This window comes from Gobio gobio (genome assembly GCF_949357685.1).
Source record: "Gobio gobio genome assembly, chromosome: 23".
Classification (NCBI taxonomy): Eukaryota; Metazoa; Chordata; class Actinopteri; order Cypriniformes; family Gobionidae; genus Gobio; species Gobio gobio.
The window spans coordinates 20805484-20823221 of NC_137119.1; the positions used below are offsets into that span (position 1 = coordinate 20805484).

Below are 17738 nucleotides of genomic sequence, written 5' to 3' on the forward strand. Positions count from 1 at the left end.
AGCCCATCACCCATAGGAGTGTGGAAAGCCGCAATGGCAGCCACGTACACCTTGAGTGTGGACGGGGTAAGCCCTGCAGAGAAGCGATCTTGGAGGAACTCAAGCACTGAAGCCACCGGGCAGTTAACTGGGTCCACCTCACGCTCCCTGCACCAAGTGGAAAATACATTCCACTTGAGGCTGTACAGTCTCCTCGTAGACGGAGCCCTGGAACTGAGTAAGGTCTCTATCACCTCCGCCGATAGGCCAGCCTCTAGGTACCTGGTCCCCTCAGGGGCCAGACCCACAGGTTCCAAATCTCCGGGCGGGGGTAAAATATCGTACCCGCCGCCTGAGATAGGAGATCCCTCCTCAGAGGAATCTCCCACGGCTGACCTGTTAGCAGAGCTATGATATCCGAGAACCAAACTCGAGTCGGCCAACGGGGTGCTACCAGAAGTAGACTGACCCCCTGTCGCCTGACCCTCTCCAGGACTCCCGGAAGCAGAGCAATCGGGGGAAATGCGCACAGACACAGCCTCGGCTACGTCTGAACCATGGCATCCAACCCCAGCGAGGCTGGATGCGTGAGGAAAAACCATAGTGAGCAGTGGGACGTCTCTCGAGACGCAAATAATCCACTTCCACTGGGCCGAACCTCTTGCATATGGCCTCCACCACCTCTGGGTGGAGTCGCCACTCCCCGGGCCTCAGCCCCTGCCACGACAGGATGTCTGCTCCCTGATTTTGGACCCCCGGGACATACATTGCCCTGATGGACAACAGTTTCCCTTGGGACCACAGGAGGATGTGATGCGCCAGTCTGCAAAGAGGGCGCAACCTCAAACCCCCCTGCCGTGCCCCAACCAGTGAGGGAGGCGTCTGTTGAAACGGATTTCCGGCAACAGGACGCTCCCAACACTGGCCCTTGGGACAGAAACCAAGGTTTCTTCCATATGACTAGGGAACGAAGGCCACTGCGCGTTACCCTGATCATACAGAATGGATTTCCCCTCAAGGAAAGCCACCTGGTTTACTTCCATATCAGGACATGGTGGCTGCGGAGGTCCGGAAAAAAGCTCCTCAGAGCTTTGTAGACCGCCAGCATTTCCAGGCAGTAGATGTGCCAGGAGAAATGCCTGGTCTCCCACAGACCTCTCGCAAAGCGGCCGCCCTGACCACGTCCCAGCCAGTGAGGGAGGCGTCTGTTGAAACGGATTCCCGGCAACAGAACGCTCCCAACACTGGCCCCTGGGACAGAAACCAAGGTTTCTTCCATATGACTAGGGAACGAAGGCATCTGTGCGTTACCCTGATCATACAGAATGGATTTCCCCTCAAGGAAAGCCACCTGGTTTACTTCCCATAACCACGTCCCAGCCAGTGAGGGAGGCGCCTGTTGAAACGGATTACCGGCAACAGAACGTTCCCAACACTGGCCCCTGGGACAGAAACCAAGGTTTCTTCCATATGACTAGGGAATGAAGGCATCTGCGCGTTACCCTGATCATACAGAATGGTTTCCCCCCCCGAGGAAAACCCCTTGATTCCCAGCTACCACTGTAAGGGTCTCATGCAGCAGGCCAAGAGATATTCTGTTGGACGCAGCCGCAATGAGCCCCAGCAGACCTTAAACTGCTTCACAGTGATGCTGTGGCCTAGCTTCATTTTAGAGACCACCGCCCGTATGGACTCGATACGTTCGGGAGACAATTGTGCCCACAACGTAGAGAATCCCATACGACTCCCAGGAACACAGTTCTCTGAGAAGGCGTCAACACGCTACTGCGTGTAGAGTCTCAAAGGGCTAGGCCGCCTGGAAGAACCCAATATTGGTACGCTTTGCCCCAAAAAGTGAACCTCAGGAACTTCCTGTGACACAGAAGGATGGATACAGGGAAGTTTGCGTCCTCTTCAGACCCATCGTGACAGACCAGTCCTCAGACTGGATCTGAATCACAATGGAGGAATTGCTAAGCATCTTGAATCTGAATCTCCTCAGAGAACGATTCAAGTACCTCAGGTCTAAAGTTGGATGCAACTCGCCATCCCTCTTAGGAACTATGAAGTACTGGCTGTAGAACCCGGACTCCCTGTCTGGCGGAGGAGCACATTCTGTGGCCTCCTTACCAACAGGGAGTGAACTTCCTGTTCCATTACCCGAACCTGCCCAGGGACCACTGCCGTCCAGACCACCCCACTGAACTTCAGGGGAAGGTAATCGGACTGCAGTCTGTATGCCCCTTTCAACAGTCGCAGGCCCCAAGCTGATATATTCGGAGGCATAACCATGCGCCGAGATAATCTGCTAAGGGAACCAGCCTCTCGAGGCCGGTCTCGGGTGTCAACCGAGCCTCCTCCCTGACCCCCTGAAGCGGCTAACCGGCAGGGCGAAATCGAGGAAGATTTTCGGTGTGCGTACGCGTTTGCTGGACCACCGCAAGTCTTGCTAGAGGCGGCTGGTGCAGCACGCGTGCACAGGGAAACGATGTGGCCCGAAGCGTACTAGACGGCGGGAACACAGCATCGATTCCCGAAAACTCCACAGGGGAGACAACCTCAATCGCTCCTACCCGGGAGAGGGGGCTGGCCAGCAGGGGCCTCATCTAAGGGAGCAGCTCAACAGGGCCACAACACTAGAGCGGACACTGCGATTAGCAATTGCCTGAAACTGATGTGTCCCGCAGGCCACAAGGCGGCGAGAACGACATCAACTTCAGGAGGGCTCCATCTTAGATGAATATCCAGTTTACAAGTTAAACACGCTTTGGTGACAGAACTAAAGTTTCCAACTTATCAAAGTCGGATAACATGACACTCAATTCCTCGGAATTAAATGCCATCATAATCACCAACCCCGTGCAACCTGATCTGAATAATAGGCTGAATAAAAAATATATCTAACTCCTCAAAGTCAGATAATATTTTAATTTAATTCCTTAGAATTAAATGCAGCCACAAGAAGGTGAAACATAATCTGAATGATAGGCTAAATATCTAACTCCTCAAAGTCAGATTATATTTTATTTAATTCCTTAGAATTAAATGTAGCCGTAATCAGACAACACTGTTTTATTTGCATTATACGGACTCATAGACCCCGCGTTGCCTCAGCAACGTGGTTCAAGCCGTCATAATACAATTGGTTTTCATCCCTCGAGAAAAAAGCCAAACAGTGCCACACAATACGGTGAAACATGGTCTGAATGACAGGCTGAATATCTAACTCCTCAGAGTCAGATCATATCTCATTTAAATCCTCAGACTTAAATGCAGCCATATCAGACAATACTGATATCCAACCAGTATCTCATGCACACCGATCGCGTGTGTTCACTTTAATTGCAGACCCATAACCTGCGCGCTGCCTTTTTTTCCAGCAATCGCGAGATGGAATCTTGCATATTTAAGAAGTGCTTATAACTTCGACTGCCTCGATACTGAGCACGTCTAATTCCTCAGAATCAGACCGCTCACACATCGGGTCCTCCGCCCCGGGGGAAGAAGCCGCAGAAGAAGCCGCAGCGCGGGCTTCTACGCGGGGAAGGAGAACATCTGAACTGTCAGATAAAGACTGGGAAGATGCCTCAGCAGTCCCAGTCCCGCTGACAGTCCATCCGTGAGCCCCATGACCAGCCTCGCCGCACCGCCTCGGCGGATGCGGGACCGATCCACGGGGCTCACGAGGCTGGCCGGCCTCATCGAGCACGGCCAGCCGAGAGCGGAGCACCCTGAGCGTCAGCTTCTTGTAATGCTCACAAGCGGCTCCCTCGAGAGCCGCTCGAGCATGCTGAATGCCCAGGCAGTGCACACACAGCAGGTGTGTATCCGAGCCCGACATGTAGCGAGGGCAAGGATGCACACACTGCCTAAACTCTCTAGTGTTCTCACACTCCATCATTCACACACTTTTTTACTGACGTACAACAATAAATAGACAGACAGTTTTGTTACACAGAGCGCTATGCTGAAGAGCGATAACTGACGCCATTACGTTCCAGCTCCCCTTTTATACTTCCGGGTATGCCGTCACGATTACGTCATCACGCACGCCAATCGGATTGGCCTAGTTGGAATTCTGGTTTCAGATTCGCTGATGCTAAGGGAGCATCCCCCAAAGCGTTGTTCCGATGCAGTGCGAGTTCCCTCGAAAGGGAACATATGTGTGAAACCTCACCACACCCTACTACGAACCACCTGAGCCCCAGGAGTGGAGCCAACGTCAAGTTCGTAGAACCGGACAAAGGTATGCAGTGAGGACCAACCAGCCGTATCACAGACATCTTGGAGGGAGACCCCCGACAATAAAGCTTTAGAAGCAGCCGTACCCCTAGTAGAATGCGCCCGAACAGCCAAAGGAGACTCCACAGGGCAGCTCTGTGAACATAAGCATCCAAAGCCCTAACCGGGCACAGCAGATTAAGTTTCTCTTGGTCTGACGTCCGAAAAGGTGGAGGACAAAAAACCTGATGTACAATAGGACTCCTACAGTATTTGTAGGAACCTTGGGAACATAACCTGGCCTAGGGTGGAGAAATGCTTTCACCATGCCAGGTGCAAATTCCAAGCACGAGGGAACCACCGAGAGGGACTGAATATCTCCAATTCTTTTAAGAGACGAGATTGCAATCAGAAAGATAGTCTTTAGCATGAGAAACTTCTCAGACACTTCCTCAATGGGCTCAAATAGAGCCACAGAAAGGCCCTGAAGCACAGTGGCCAAATCCTAGGCCGGAACCCTCGTACGAACTACAGGCCTCAGCCTCAAAGTGCCACTAAGGAAACGAATAATAAACGGGTGTCTCCCCAAAGAAACCCCACCAAAAGAAGTGTGGAAAGCAGCTAGGGCCACCACGTACACCTTCAGTGTGGAGGGGGATAAGCCCGCCGAGAATCTCTCCTGCAGGAACTCCAGCACTGTACCAACCGGGCAGTTAACTGGGTCCAACTGGCGATCTCCGCACCATGAAGTGAATAACCTCCACTTCAGTGCATATAGCTTCCTCGTGGACGGAGCTCTGGAGTGAAGGATGGTCTCAACAACCTCAGTTGAGAGACCAGCACTTATGAGCTGGGTCCCCTCAGGGGCCAAGCCCACAGCTTACATATTTCTGGGCGGGGGTAAAGGATCAACCCGCTCGTTTGAGATAGAAGGTCCCTCCTGGTCGGAATCTCCAGAGTAGAGCCTTCCAGTAGTGACACTAGGTCCGAGATCCAAACTCAGCCTGGCCAGTACGGGGCCACTAATAGAAGACGGACCCCGTTCTGGCGAACTCCCGGAAGCAGAGCAATCGGGGGGAAGGCACACAGGGGTAGTCCCGGCCACTCTTGTACCATGGCATCCAGCCCCAGAGGAGCTGGATGAGTCAGAGAAAACCAATGAGAGCAGTGTGAATTCTCTGCTGAAGCAAACAGATCTACTTCTGGTCTACCTCGGGGTGGAGTCTCCATTCCCCGGGCCTCGGCCCCTGCCTCGACAGTATGTCTGCTTCCTAATTCAGGACCTCCAGGATATACACTGCCCTGACAGACAGTAGTTTCCCTTGGGCCCACAGGAGGATCTGGTGTGCCAACTTGTACAAGGGGCGCGACAGCAGACCCCCCGATGATTTATATATGAGACCACCGACGTGTTGTCTGAACGGACGAGCACATGGTGACCCCTGAGGTCTGGCAGGAAGTGCTTCAGACCCTGAAACACAGCCATCATTTCCAAGCGATTTATATGCCATGAAAGCTGATGGTCCTGCCATAGACCTTGGGATGAGCGACCACTCATGACCGCTCCCCAACCCGTGAGGGAAGACTCCGTCGTTAGCGTAACGCAACGATTCTGAGCTTCCAACACCGGCCCTTGAGACAGAAACCAAGGATCTTTCCACATGACCAGAGCACAAAGGCATCGCTGCGTGACTTTGATCAAGCGAAATGGATTCCCCCTCTAGGAAAACCCCTTGGTTCTGAGCCACCATTGTAACGGTCTCATGTTCAGCAGGCCAAAAGTTATCAAATTGGACGCTGCTGCCATCAGACCTAGCAGTTTCTGGAACTGCTGAACAGTGAGGGACCGGTCTAGCTTTGGTTCTTTGACTGCTGAGAGTATCGATGCAATGCGTGCAGGCAATAGATGAGCCTGCATCACCACCGAGTCCCAGATCATGCCCAGATAAGGGGTCCTCTGAACTGGAGAAAGCACACTTTTCTTTGCGTTTAGTCTTAACTCCAATTTCTTCACATGAGCGAGAACAACATCTCGATGTTGAACCACCATCGGCTAGGACTGAGCTAATATCAACCAATCATCAATGTAATCGAGAATGCGGATGCCCTGAAGACGCAGCGGCGCCAGAGCAGCGTCCACACACTTCGAGAATGTGCGGGGTGACAGTGCTAGACCGAATGGATGTACCCGATATTGATAAGCTTCTCCCGCGAAAGTAAACTTCAGGAACCTCCTGTGATGTGGAGGGATGGAGACATGAAAATATGCGTCTTTGAGATCTATGGTCACAAACCAGTCCTCGGACTTGTTCTGTGACACAATCTGTCTGTGTAAGCATCTTGAACTTGAGCTTCCCTACAGAGTGATTCAATAGTCGCAGATCTAATATTGGGCGCAACCCTCCATCCTTCTTTGGCACAATTAAGTATCTGCTGTAAAACCCTGACTCCCTGCTGGGAGGAGGAACCCTCTCTATAGCCTCCTTTCACAGCAAAGTCTCTACTTCCTGTGACATGACCAGAGCCTGCTCGGTGCCTACCTCTGTGGATGAGACCCCATTGAACGGGGGTGGGCATTTGCTGAAATGAATCGCGTACCCCTTTTCTATTGTTTGCAGGACCCAACGAGATATATTTGGTAGACGTTGCCACTCTACTAGAAAATCTACTAAGGGTACCAGCTTCTCAATGCTGACCTCTGGTACACTCTGAACAGCCAGAGCAGTGCCCTGAAGCGGCGCACAGGCAGGGAACAACTGCCCTAACTGTTCTGAGTCCCTCCGCAGAGGGGGCGGGCCACCCTCAGGTGAATCGCAGGGACCCTCTGTGCCCCGGCATTGCGGCAGGGTTAGCAGGCCTCTGGCACCGTATGCAGAGGCGAACACTGTTTCCCTTAAGAGGGGATTACCCTCACAGCCCTGACGACATTTGGGTCAGGACCTTTTCGACAAAGCCTTCTTGGAGATGATGACTGTCCTCAGATCAGCCCTTCCCCTCGAAGACTTTGTCTGTGCCGTCCCGCCTCCCACTCTTTCTGTGGCGGAGCACGGGAGGCGACACTCTGCTTCTTCTGCGCCTTGTGCGAGGAGCTAGCACTTGGCTTGGACTGCTGTTGTGCAGCAGCCCCTGGGACCTAGACACGGAAAGGGAGAAACTGCTTTAGCGCCGCCAATTGCTTTTTAGCCTCCTGAAACCTCTCGGTGACAGTTTGTACTGCGTCACCGAAGAGGCCAACAGGAGAAACTGGGACATCAAGCAGAAAACTTTTGTCCCTCTCCTTGATTTCAGTGGGGTTCAACCATAAATGCCTCTCCGTAGTAACGGGCCGTCTCCTTGGTGGCTCGGAAAGCTAAATCAGCTGACTGAAGCAGTTCAGAGATGACGTCAGCCCCCACCTCATCAGCAGTGCCCAGATCCCTTAGCAGGTCGGCTTAGTATGCCTGCACTAAAGCCATAGTGTGCAGACATGCCCCAGCTTGATCTGCCACAGGGTACACTTTACCCACCAAAGCTGATGTTGTTTTTAATGGTTTGGGGGGTAACGTCGGAGCTTTTAGGGAAGATGCCGCTGAAGGAGAGAGATGGCTTGTTACTATAGGTAGATGTTTGAGAGCTAAACACACAATATGAAGCTGGTTTCTTCTAGGACCTCGACACCTCAGTGTGGTGGTCTGGAAAAAATGGCAAGCTCCGACGCAGAGGCTGCGCTGCACGAGAGGGCAGAAAACGCTCATCTAGTTTACTCTTTTGATGCGCTTCCTGCCTTTCCAATGGCCAGTCAATCTGTAACCTGGCCACCACTCTCGTGAGTACCTCTATAAGCTCCTCACTTGCTGGTGTACTTTGACTTGGCGAGTCATCAGTGGCAATACCAACAACATCCAACTCCTCAGAGCTGGATAGTTGCAGCACCGCAGGGGAAGAAACCGCAGGGCGGGCTTCCAAACCCCGAGATGAGGCATCGGATCTCACAGGTGAAGGCTGAGATAAGACCCGTCTCAAACCCCGCTGTGAGATCCATTTGTGAACCCCCACGACTGACACCGCCGCTCTGCCCAATCAGAAGCGGGTCTTGAGCTACAAGGAAAGCAATCCGAGGCACCCTCCTCAAAGAGTGCTCTGCGAGAGCGCAGCGTTCTTAGAGGTAGCTGCTCACAGTGCTCACAACGAGGGCTGCCTGAGCATGCTGTTCTCCCAAACAGGCAACACACATAGAATGTGTATCCCCACTCGTGATGAAACGAGGGCAGGGATGAACACATCTAGTGAATTGCTGTTCACTCGCAATACTATTGTTTTTCTCTTTTTATTTTTAATATTTAAACAAAGGGGTAAGCTCCTGCTTAGTCTTTTTAAACTAATGACAGACAAAAACACCAATTTGACAGACAATATTCACACAGATCTCTTACTGAAGGCACAGAAGCTGTTTTCTGTTTGCCTTCGCGGGTGCTTTATAGTTTCCGGGTCTATGATGTCACCCGCATATGACGTTCCGTCTTGCCATTGGACTGATTTCACATGTGCTCCATGACGCAATCACACAGTGTTCTCACGCTGTTTCGACGCAGTGCAAGTTCCCTTTAAAGGGAACATTTTGGTAACACTTTACAGTAAGATTTCATTAGTTAACAGTACTGCATTTATTAATCTTAGTTAATGTTAATTTCAACATTTACTAATACATTATTAAAATCAAAAGTTTTATTTGTTAACATTAGTTTATGCACTGTGAACTAACATGAACAAACAATGAACAGCTGGATTTGTATTAACAAATGTATTGCTTATTGTTAGTTCATGTTAGTTAATACATTAACTATGGTAAACAAATGAGAACTTATTGTAAAGTGTTACCAAAATTTCTTATTATTATCAATATCGAGTGGTTTCGCTGCTTAATATTTTTGTGGAAACGGTGATAAACTTTTTTTGGGATTCTTTGAAGAATGGAAAGTTCAAAAGAACTACATTTATTTGCAATAGAAATATTTTGTAAAATTATCAATATCTTTTCTTTACCATCTTTTTTGATCAATTTAATGCAGCCTTGCTAAATGTATTCATTTCTTTAAAAACTATTGAATTGTAGTGTCTTTGCCATGATATAACACTCACTTAAAGGCACAATATGTAAGATTTTTGGATTTAAATATCTAAAAACCACTAGAATAATGTTATATATTTTGTTGACTGCACTTACACCAGCTGTACTTAAATTATCCCAAATGTTCCCAAGAATGTTTAAATCCAGAGAAATAAGCAATTTTAACCAGGACATGGACTGTGACCGTGCGTCGCCTATCATACACTCTAAAAAAAAAGGCTCGTAATCATAGGGGAACCTTTTTTAGTGCTATATAGCACCAATTTTGGTGCTTCAGTGGTTCTTCAGCGGTTCTTCAGAGGTGCTATATAGCACCTTAGTCAAAGAACCGGTGAAGAACCTCTGAAGAACCGCTGAAGAACCTCTGAAGAACCGCTGAAGAACCACTGAAGCACCAAAATTGGTGCTATATAGCACTAAAAAAGGTTCCCATATGATTACGAGCCAAGAACCATTTTTGGTGCAATATAGAACCTTTTTTTTTTTAGAGTGTACCTGCGTTAGCCTTCCGTTTTATTTTGTAGAAACCATGGAAGCACCAAAGACAGTTTAATATATTATGTGTTTTATTAGACAGGTGAGCAACTTTGTGGACCCATTCATCGACAGAAAACAAATCATTGTTATATAGCTCAACACAGTTAGTCTTATTGTTTAAATCTCGTTTTCTTGATTTACTGCCAGTACCATGTTTTACCATGCCTAATATCGATCTAGCTCACTGCCGTGTGCAACAAGTAGTAGAGTAGCATTATAACATAACTTTCAACTCAACTTCACACTCAAATCTAATATGATAAAATTGCTCTGCGTTACCCCACATACACATGACCGGAAGAAGCGGAAGCGGTCGTCTGCGGCATAATAACATCTCCACTGCTCTCGAGCCGTGTGTCACGCTTGTCTCTTATTAGCAATCGCTCTAGTGGCCTCATTCAGCTCCAACTGCTTTCAGCCCCACCCTGCTTCATTGTACAGTAATGTTAATACATCTTTAATACATTAGCTCATCCATAAAAATAATTTCTGCCCAAGTCCTGTCGGATTCTTTCCCAACAGCTAGAAGTGAAGACAACAACTCCCATGTTGCGAAATCAATGCGTCATCAAGCTATGACTTTGTTTTGAAAAAGCGACCTCTAGTGGGGAAAATTACATATTGTGCCTTTGAGGTTAATCTTTAGGAATGTTAATTATTTAATTACAGTGTTAAATGTAATCTTCAGCAAATCTAAAAAGGAATATCATTTTCATAGTAAACATTAGTGTTGTGATTTATTTTTAGCATTTATGTTTTTTTTGTAATAATGTTTTATTTCTACAAAATTGTCTGGAATGTACAGTATGTATAGAACATTTAAACTCTTATGCCGTTTTCACATTACAGGTTTGAGCGAATTGGAATTTACGTGGTGATGTTTGGTGGAATCGTTAGGACCCTGGTGTGCATCATGGTTCTTTTTATCTTCCTTTTGCTGGCATTCGGATTGGCCTTCTACGCTTTAATGCTCCATCGGGTACGTCCAAAAAGAGAGATCATATCAACCCAGCATGACAGACCCGTCAAGTCTTGGCAAATTGTTGCAGTTTGCTAATGATGTTTACTGTTTGCTGCTTTCAACAGCCTGAGTTCAGCTCCATCAGCCTTGCACTAGCCCAGACATTTGTGATGACAGTGGGAGAGCTGAACTACCAGGGCACATTTCTGAACACTTATGAAGAAGGCCACATGGCGTTCCCTGCGGTCACCTATTTTGTGTTTGTGCTTTTTGTGCTACTTATGCCTATTCTTCTCATGAACCTAATGGTAGGACACTCAACACTTGCTTGCTGGAAGCCAGCTATTGTTGTTAATGACAGCTGCAATTTGTCAGGATGTATTAGGCTTATTTGTCTAAATCATGTTGCAGATTGGTTTGGCAGTTGGAGACATCGCAGAGGTACAGAGAAATGCAGAGTTGAAACGGATAGCCATGCAGGTGAGCACTGTATTGAAAACCACTTATACCTCTAAATTGATGTATATGTTCAGCAATATTTTGCTAAATTGTTTTGCAAAACCCTGTTAAGATTTAAAGACATCATTAACTCACAATTGGATATTTGCATGGTGTTTATTTTATGTCTGTTAGCTTTTAAGTGTAGTTGTCAAAGTTGACAAAGTGATCTCAGATATACTGTTTAAAAGTTTGGGGTTTAAATTAATACTTTTATTCAGCAAGGATGCATTGAAGTGACACTGAATATAATGTTACAAAATATTTCTATTTCAAACAAATACTGTTCATTTCTCATGAAAGAATCCTGAAAAAAACGTGTCATGGTTTCCAGAAAATGTTAAGCTGCACAACTGTTGTCAGCATTATATTATTATAAAATAAGAAATGTTTCTTGAACAGCAAATCAGCATATTAGAATGATTTCTGAAGGATCATGTGACACTAAAGACTGAAAATTCAACTTTGCCATCACAGGAATAAATCACATTTTAAAGTATATTAAAATAAAAAACATAATATTATTAGTATTATTAATTGTATTATTATATTATTAGTATTAAAATCATTTATAGTAATTTATACATGACTCATCTTGTACTCAGAGGCGTGTCCTATTTTTGTCCAATCAAATCTTCACTAGAATGAGAAATAATTCAAGTAAAATTTCTTTCATAGCTTTGATGCAAACTATAAGCTATTTTAAAAAAAAACTTGTCCCGCCTCAAACTTTCTGTTTCAATAGGAAACAGTCATTAATCAATTAATCAACATTAATCAACTAACTGAAGTATAAGTAGCATGAAATCTAGTACATAACATTAATCATTACAGATAGATCTTCACACTGTCCTTGAGGAGAAACTACCTTACTGGTTCCTGAAGCGAGTGGACAAATCATCTATCACCATTTATCCCAATAAATGCAAGGTTTGTCTAGTAACAAATGACACATGAACATTTGATCAAATTATGTAAACTAGCATTTTCAATTAATATATGATATTTGAGTGAATATTAACATATTGCAATGACAATTACTTGTTATACAGAAAGTGCTGATGCACGTTTTCATCTATGGTGAGATCCAAAACACAGTTCGCACCCGTCTGAACCTCTGCTCACGGCAGGGAGGGCATCTAGAGAGAGATCTGCACAAACAGAAGAACAGGTGATCTTTAATTTTTTTTACCACCACCTCTCTTTTGGGTTTACTCAGGAACACCAGCCAGAACAACATAAGGGAATGATTTCAAGAGTGAACATAAACTGGTGTGCTTGCGTGAACTTCTATTTCTCTATTTATTGAACATCACAATGGAAGTGGGAGTTTTTATCAGACTTTATATGCAATATTGAGCCTATAAAACCATCTTTCAGAGAGAAAAAAAACGGTACCTGTATTTGTTTAGGGTATTATGTAAGGTTTTCATTTTATTATTATTTACACCGGACGGGTGAGTTGAATATTTGAGGTATATGCATTTTTTAATAATGTGCTAGAAAATAATGCACCTCTAATATCTAATCAGGTGGATGCAAAAGTGAGAATAAAGCTTAAATACTTCCGTTTTGAAATATGAATATCACAAACCTTGTAGGAGAGCAGCCCCTAGTGTTCATCAGCTATAATGCACCATCAACCTGACATAATTTGGTGTTCGGCTTGCTACATCAATAACATCACAAATTTAATAGAATTTTAATATAAAAGTAGTTTTCAGTTCAAATGTGAATGGAGGATGGCTCTGATTCACATACCCCACCTATCCCACTTTTAAGTCAGTTTCAGATATAAGATTTAATATAATTTTCAAAGTAATATTTAAAATACATATAGTTAGTTAACATTTGCTTTTTTATTTATTTATTTTTACTTAAAGGCATGGTTCTCTCAAAAAAAAAGAAAATCTGTTATCATTTACCCACCCTCATGCTCCAAACCCATACGACTTTTTTGTTCATCTCCGGAACACACATGAAGATATTTTCATGAAACTGACACTTCAAAAAATGTCATATAGAGATCATAAACTAAATCTAAAGTGAGCGTTTTATCTTAGTCTTCTGAAAAGACATGACGTGGTTTCTCCCTTTTTTCTCCATTTCTATAACTGTGTTGGGTCCCTTTTGCCACTGTTGCCTCTGGCTTGCTGAAGGGACACATAATATTACTGATACTAGTCTGTACTGACACTATTGGATGATAACTGGACTGTGTTGGACGATGAATCACTGTTTTCTACAGAGCTGCTTTATAGATGAATTTAACTCATATTATATTTGATTATCTTAGCACAGTTATAGAATAGAACACTCAGATGAACACTATTTTCTTTTAAAAGCTGCTTTACAGCCAGATGTAAAGAGTACCTGAAAACCATACTTGAGTAAAAGTACAGATATCTTACATCAGAAATGACTCCTTTACAAGTTACAAGTCACCATTTCCAATACAACTAAGTTTTAAATTAAAGTACCTGATTTTAGTGTAGTATTTATTGTAGTAGGCCTATTTCACTACTGAATGTAGGCTCAAAGATGCACTAGTCCTAAACACCTAGAGACATGCCAGTGAAAAACAAGAAACAGCTGATTTGTGAGGAGTGGAGTCTCATGTTTATTTTTTTAAATAGGAAAAATTTTCGAATTTCGAATTCAGCCTATCTTGTGCTCAGGGGTGTGTCCAAATATTTGTCCAATCAAATCTTAACTAGAATGAGATATAATTCAAGTTGAATCAGGATTCACAGCTCTGACACAAACTATCAGCTAGTGAGAGAGTGGGGTGAGTAGGCCCTGAGGGGTTACATTGGTGCCATGACACGGATAGGAGTGAGGTTTAGGGGGGTGAGTGTAATGGAGGCCAGCTAGTGAGAGCTATGCAGGTAAACCTCACTCCCCTGATCCCAAGAGGTGCACTAGCGACTGTGGTCTTTAGCAAGTTGGTGTTAAAGATAGCGCCTTGTTAGCGAACCCAACCTCCCATGCCAGCAACCCGGGTTCGAGGCTCGCACAGAGCAGGGTTAAATCTATCATATAAAACCGACCGTGTCTCCTTAGACGGCTTGGATTAAACTGCTACAATCTCTTTATGAAAGTATCGGTAACACTTTACAATAAGGTTTCATTAGTTAACATTAGTTAATGTATTAACTAACATGAACTAACCTTGAGCAGTACATTTGTTATTGTATTTGTCAATCTTTGTTAACGTTAGTTAATAAAAATACAGCTGTTCATGGTTTGTTCATGTTAGTTCACAGTGCACTAACTAATGTTAACAATATTTGAATAAAGTGTTAGTAAATGTTGAAATTAACATTAAAAAAGATTTATAAATACTTTATAAGTGCAGTTCATTATTAGTTCATGTTAACTAATGTAGTTAACAATGTTTACTAATGAAACCTTATTGTAAAGTGTTACCAAAGAATCCAAGTTTTGAGTGAATTGACTTTCAATGGAGGCACAGAAATATCTTAGATTGAATTAAAAATATATCTTTATTTGTGTTCTGGAGATGAACGAAGGTCTTGTGGATTTTTATTTGTGTTCTGGAGATGAACGAAGGTCTTGTGGATTTGAAATGACAGCAGGGTGAGAAAATGACGACAGAATTTTTATTTTTGAGTGAACTATACCTTAAGTTGAGTTTATCAGAGGTACAATCTGGAGTGGTATGAACTACAATTGATCTGATTTTTCCTTCAGGTTGAAAGAAATGTCCTGTATGCTGGAGAAACAGCATAACCTGCTCAAGCTGATCATCCAGAAGATGGAAATCACTTCTGAGGTTGATGAACATGACGGCCCACAGAACCCTAGTGCTCTGAAACATCCCACTTCCTCCTCATCTCAGAAGTCAAAGTGGGTCCCACTGATGCAAGCTATTAGGGCAAAGAAATAATATTAGAGACGATGATGCCATAATGTAAACATCAGCCAAATACTCAGCCATCATTACTTATAATGACTATTTTGATGTTAGTTTTAGATTGTCCTCCCATCTGATTAAGTGTAAATGTGTAATCATGGGATTATAATGTATTTGGAAGGTTACACTCGTGAATGTATTATGAGTCAGTCTATTAAACCCACTTAAAGTTTGTACTGAACTCAGAACAGTAGTGTTTGAATGTTATCCAATGTTTTAATGTATAATGAAGATCTTACACCTCCAGTACTGAAGATGATATGGTTTGAGAAAAGCATTTGGAATGAATGCACTGACAAGCTCCTAATGCAAACTTAGAGACTTCAAACTCTGAAATGCATCACATAAAGATTTATCACACCGATTGGTCCACATTTGTAGACGAATTAGCATGTACATTTCATCTGGCCTTGTGCCCGGACGCTGTCATAACACTGATTTCAAAGTAGTTCTGTTAAAGGAGAGCACAAGTGTGTAGCCCTCATTTTTTTGGATCTGTTTGAGCTCCCTTTTTAGTGTATCCACCACTATATCACGATGATATTCCCATGAAAGCTGCATTACATAAAACCATCTTGTTGATCAGATTGTCAATGGTGATTTCACAGACTTAAGCAAAAGTCACTCATGTTGGGAGTAGATTAAGACATGCACCTGCATGGCCAGAACACTGTACAAATCACTTTGTGATTTAGCATGCACATTGTGAGATGTAGTAAATTTGATGACAAGGATCATAATATCCAGATGGAATGGATTTGCTTTAGATTTGGTCACTTGAAGTAATATATCGTTACTGCTTACTTGAGTCCATTTCCTTGAAGCATGAAAAAACAAACTTGGAACAATTTGAAGGAAATAAATTAAATGCTACAATATACTGTGTTCAAGTCTTTCGAGTCTTAATATCTCTGATACTGAAGCCCAATCAGCTGTGTTTAGGCTTTGGAGACAAATGAGAGAAAAGCCATTCTCATCTGTCATCTGGTCAGTGCTTCACAGCATTAGGAGTGTACAGAGCCCAGATACATCACTTCCTCCTCCAAAGGGTAAGCAGTATTTCTCACACCCACCACCCAAATCTAAGCTAGACAGATATAAAAAGATTTCAGTGACAGAGCATTCGCGCCGTTCCATATCACAGATTTGATCAGCAGATTCATCGCTCTTGGTATGCAGAAACATCAAGACATTTTGCAATGCTTGGCATTTTAGATGTATTTTATTACCAGGTGATTTTAACAAAAATCCAGGACACAGTGTATTAAAAAAATTGTAAAAACAAAAGCACTATTTGCATTAAAATTAAGCATATTTCCAGAAAGTTCTTGATACCATAACTGTCACAGTTATGATTAGTTTTGGTCTAGTTTCCATAAGTCTGTTTAATCACCTGTTTGCCTGTGTTCCTTAGTTCTATTTTTCCCACCATAATCAGTTTCCCTGGATATTCATTTATTCGTCTGTGTCCAATATCGCCCCCTATACCCTCATTCACTCTTCCCTACATTAGTCCACTGATATAGTTCACTTGAGGGAACGAGTGAGCGGATTCAGACTCTGAGGGCGCCTGAAGGGCTGCCACGTTTGCATAGTTTGTGCTTGCCAATTAATAGTCATTTGAAACTTGGCAAACTGGCACCTCCAGTAGTAAGATTAAAATATTTACATTGCACTCTGTCATGGAAACTATATATAAACCATAAACTAAAACCATTTTATAATCAATTAAAAAGGAAATTTATACCTCTATGATACTACGCTGTAGCCACATTGGACCATTGGTTGGGAAAATGGATGGATGATTCAGCTGCGGACACCATCTTCTGGTCAGATGCGGCAATTAATTTGCCATGTGACTCTCACAGTGCATTGTGGGTATTCTCTAGCCTTTGAGCATACATTGATTGTACATTCGTTATTGCTATTTAAGGGTATAGGGGGCAATTTCTGACACAGCCTGTGTGTGTTTAAGTTCCTCACCTTTACTCATTCTTTGTCCGTGTCACGAACGCTATGGTGAAAAAAAGGGTGAGGACTCAAAATGCAGGTGAACATTAATTTTATTAACCAAAGAAACATAAACACAAAACAAAAACCCACTAGGGGGTAAAAATCAAACATCATACAGAGACAAACCAGGGACCGAGATCAGGGACAAGACTGCCTCCACACGCATAACATAGACAACATAACCGCACAGGACTGAAAATGGAAGGAGACTAAATAGCAGACAAACAAGGCAGGTTACAAGGGACAACAGGTGGAGCAAATTAACTAATAATCAGATAACGAGGGGTGGGGTCAAGACAGATGACAGGCGCATACAGGGCAGAAAAAAACCAAAACACCATGTGCTACACAGGACAAGACAGACATGTGACACTACCCCCTCTCCAAGGAGCGGCTTCCAGACGCTCCATCATAACCCAAAGAGGGACAGACCAGGGCGGGACGGGAGGGACAGGCGGCCGGGGGGGCGGCCCGCAGGGTTCAGG

General features: G+C 44.2%; 1 protein-coding gene across 1 annotated transcript in view; it reads left to right on the top strand.

Annotated features, from left to right (window-relative positions):
• The window catches only part of trpa1b (transient receptor potential cation channel, subfamily A, member 1b), a 61102-nt gene extending 44977 nt beyond the window's left edge, over window positions 1–16125 (top strand). The window contains exons 23-28 of the mRNA XM_079805736.1: window positions 10694–10823; window positions 10931–11113; window positions 11217–11285; window positions 12138–12233; window positions 12356–12474; window positions 15018–16125. Coding sequence (XP_079661862.1) covers window positions 10694–10823; window positions 10931–11113; window positions 11217–11285; window positions 12138–12233; window positions 12356–12474; window positions 15018–15213 — 793 coding nt within the window. The 3' untranslated portion in view covers window positions 15214–16125. The remainder of the gene's footprint in view (window positions 1–10693; window positions 10824–10930; window positions 11114–11216; window positions 11286–12137; window positions 12234–12355; window positions 12475–15017) is intronic.
• The last annotated feature ends 1613 nt before the right edge of the window (window positions 16126–17738 follow it).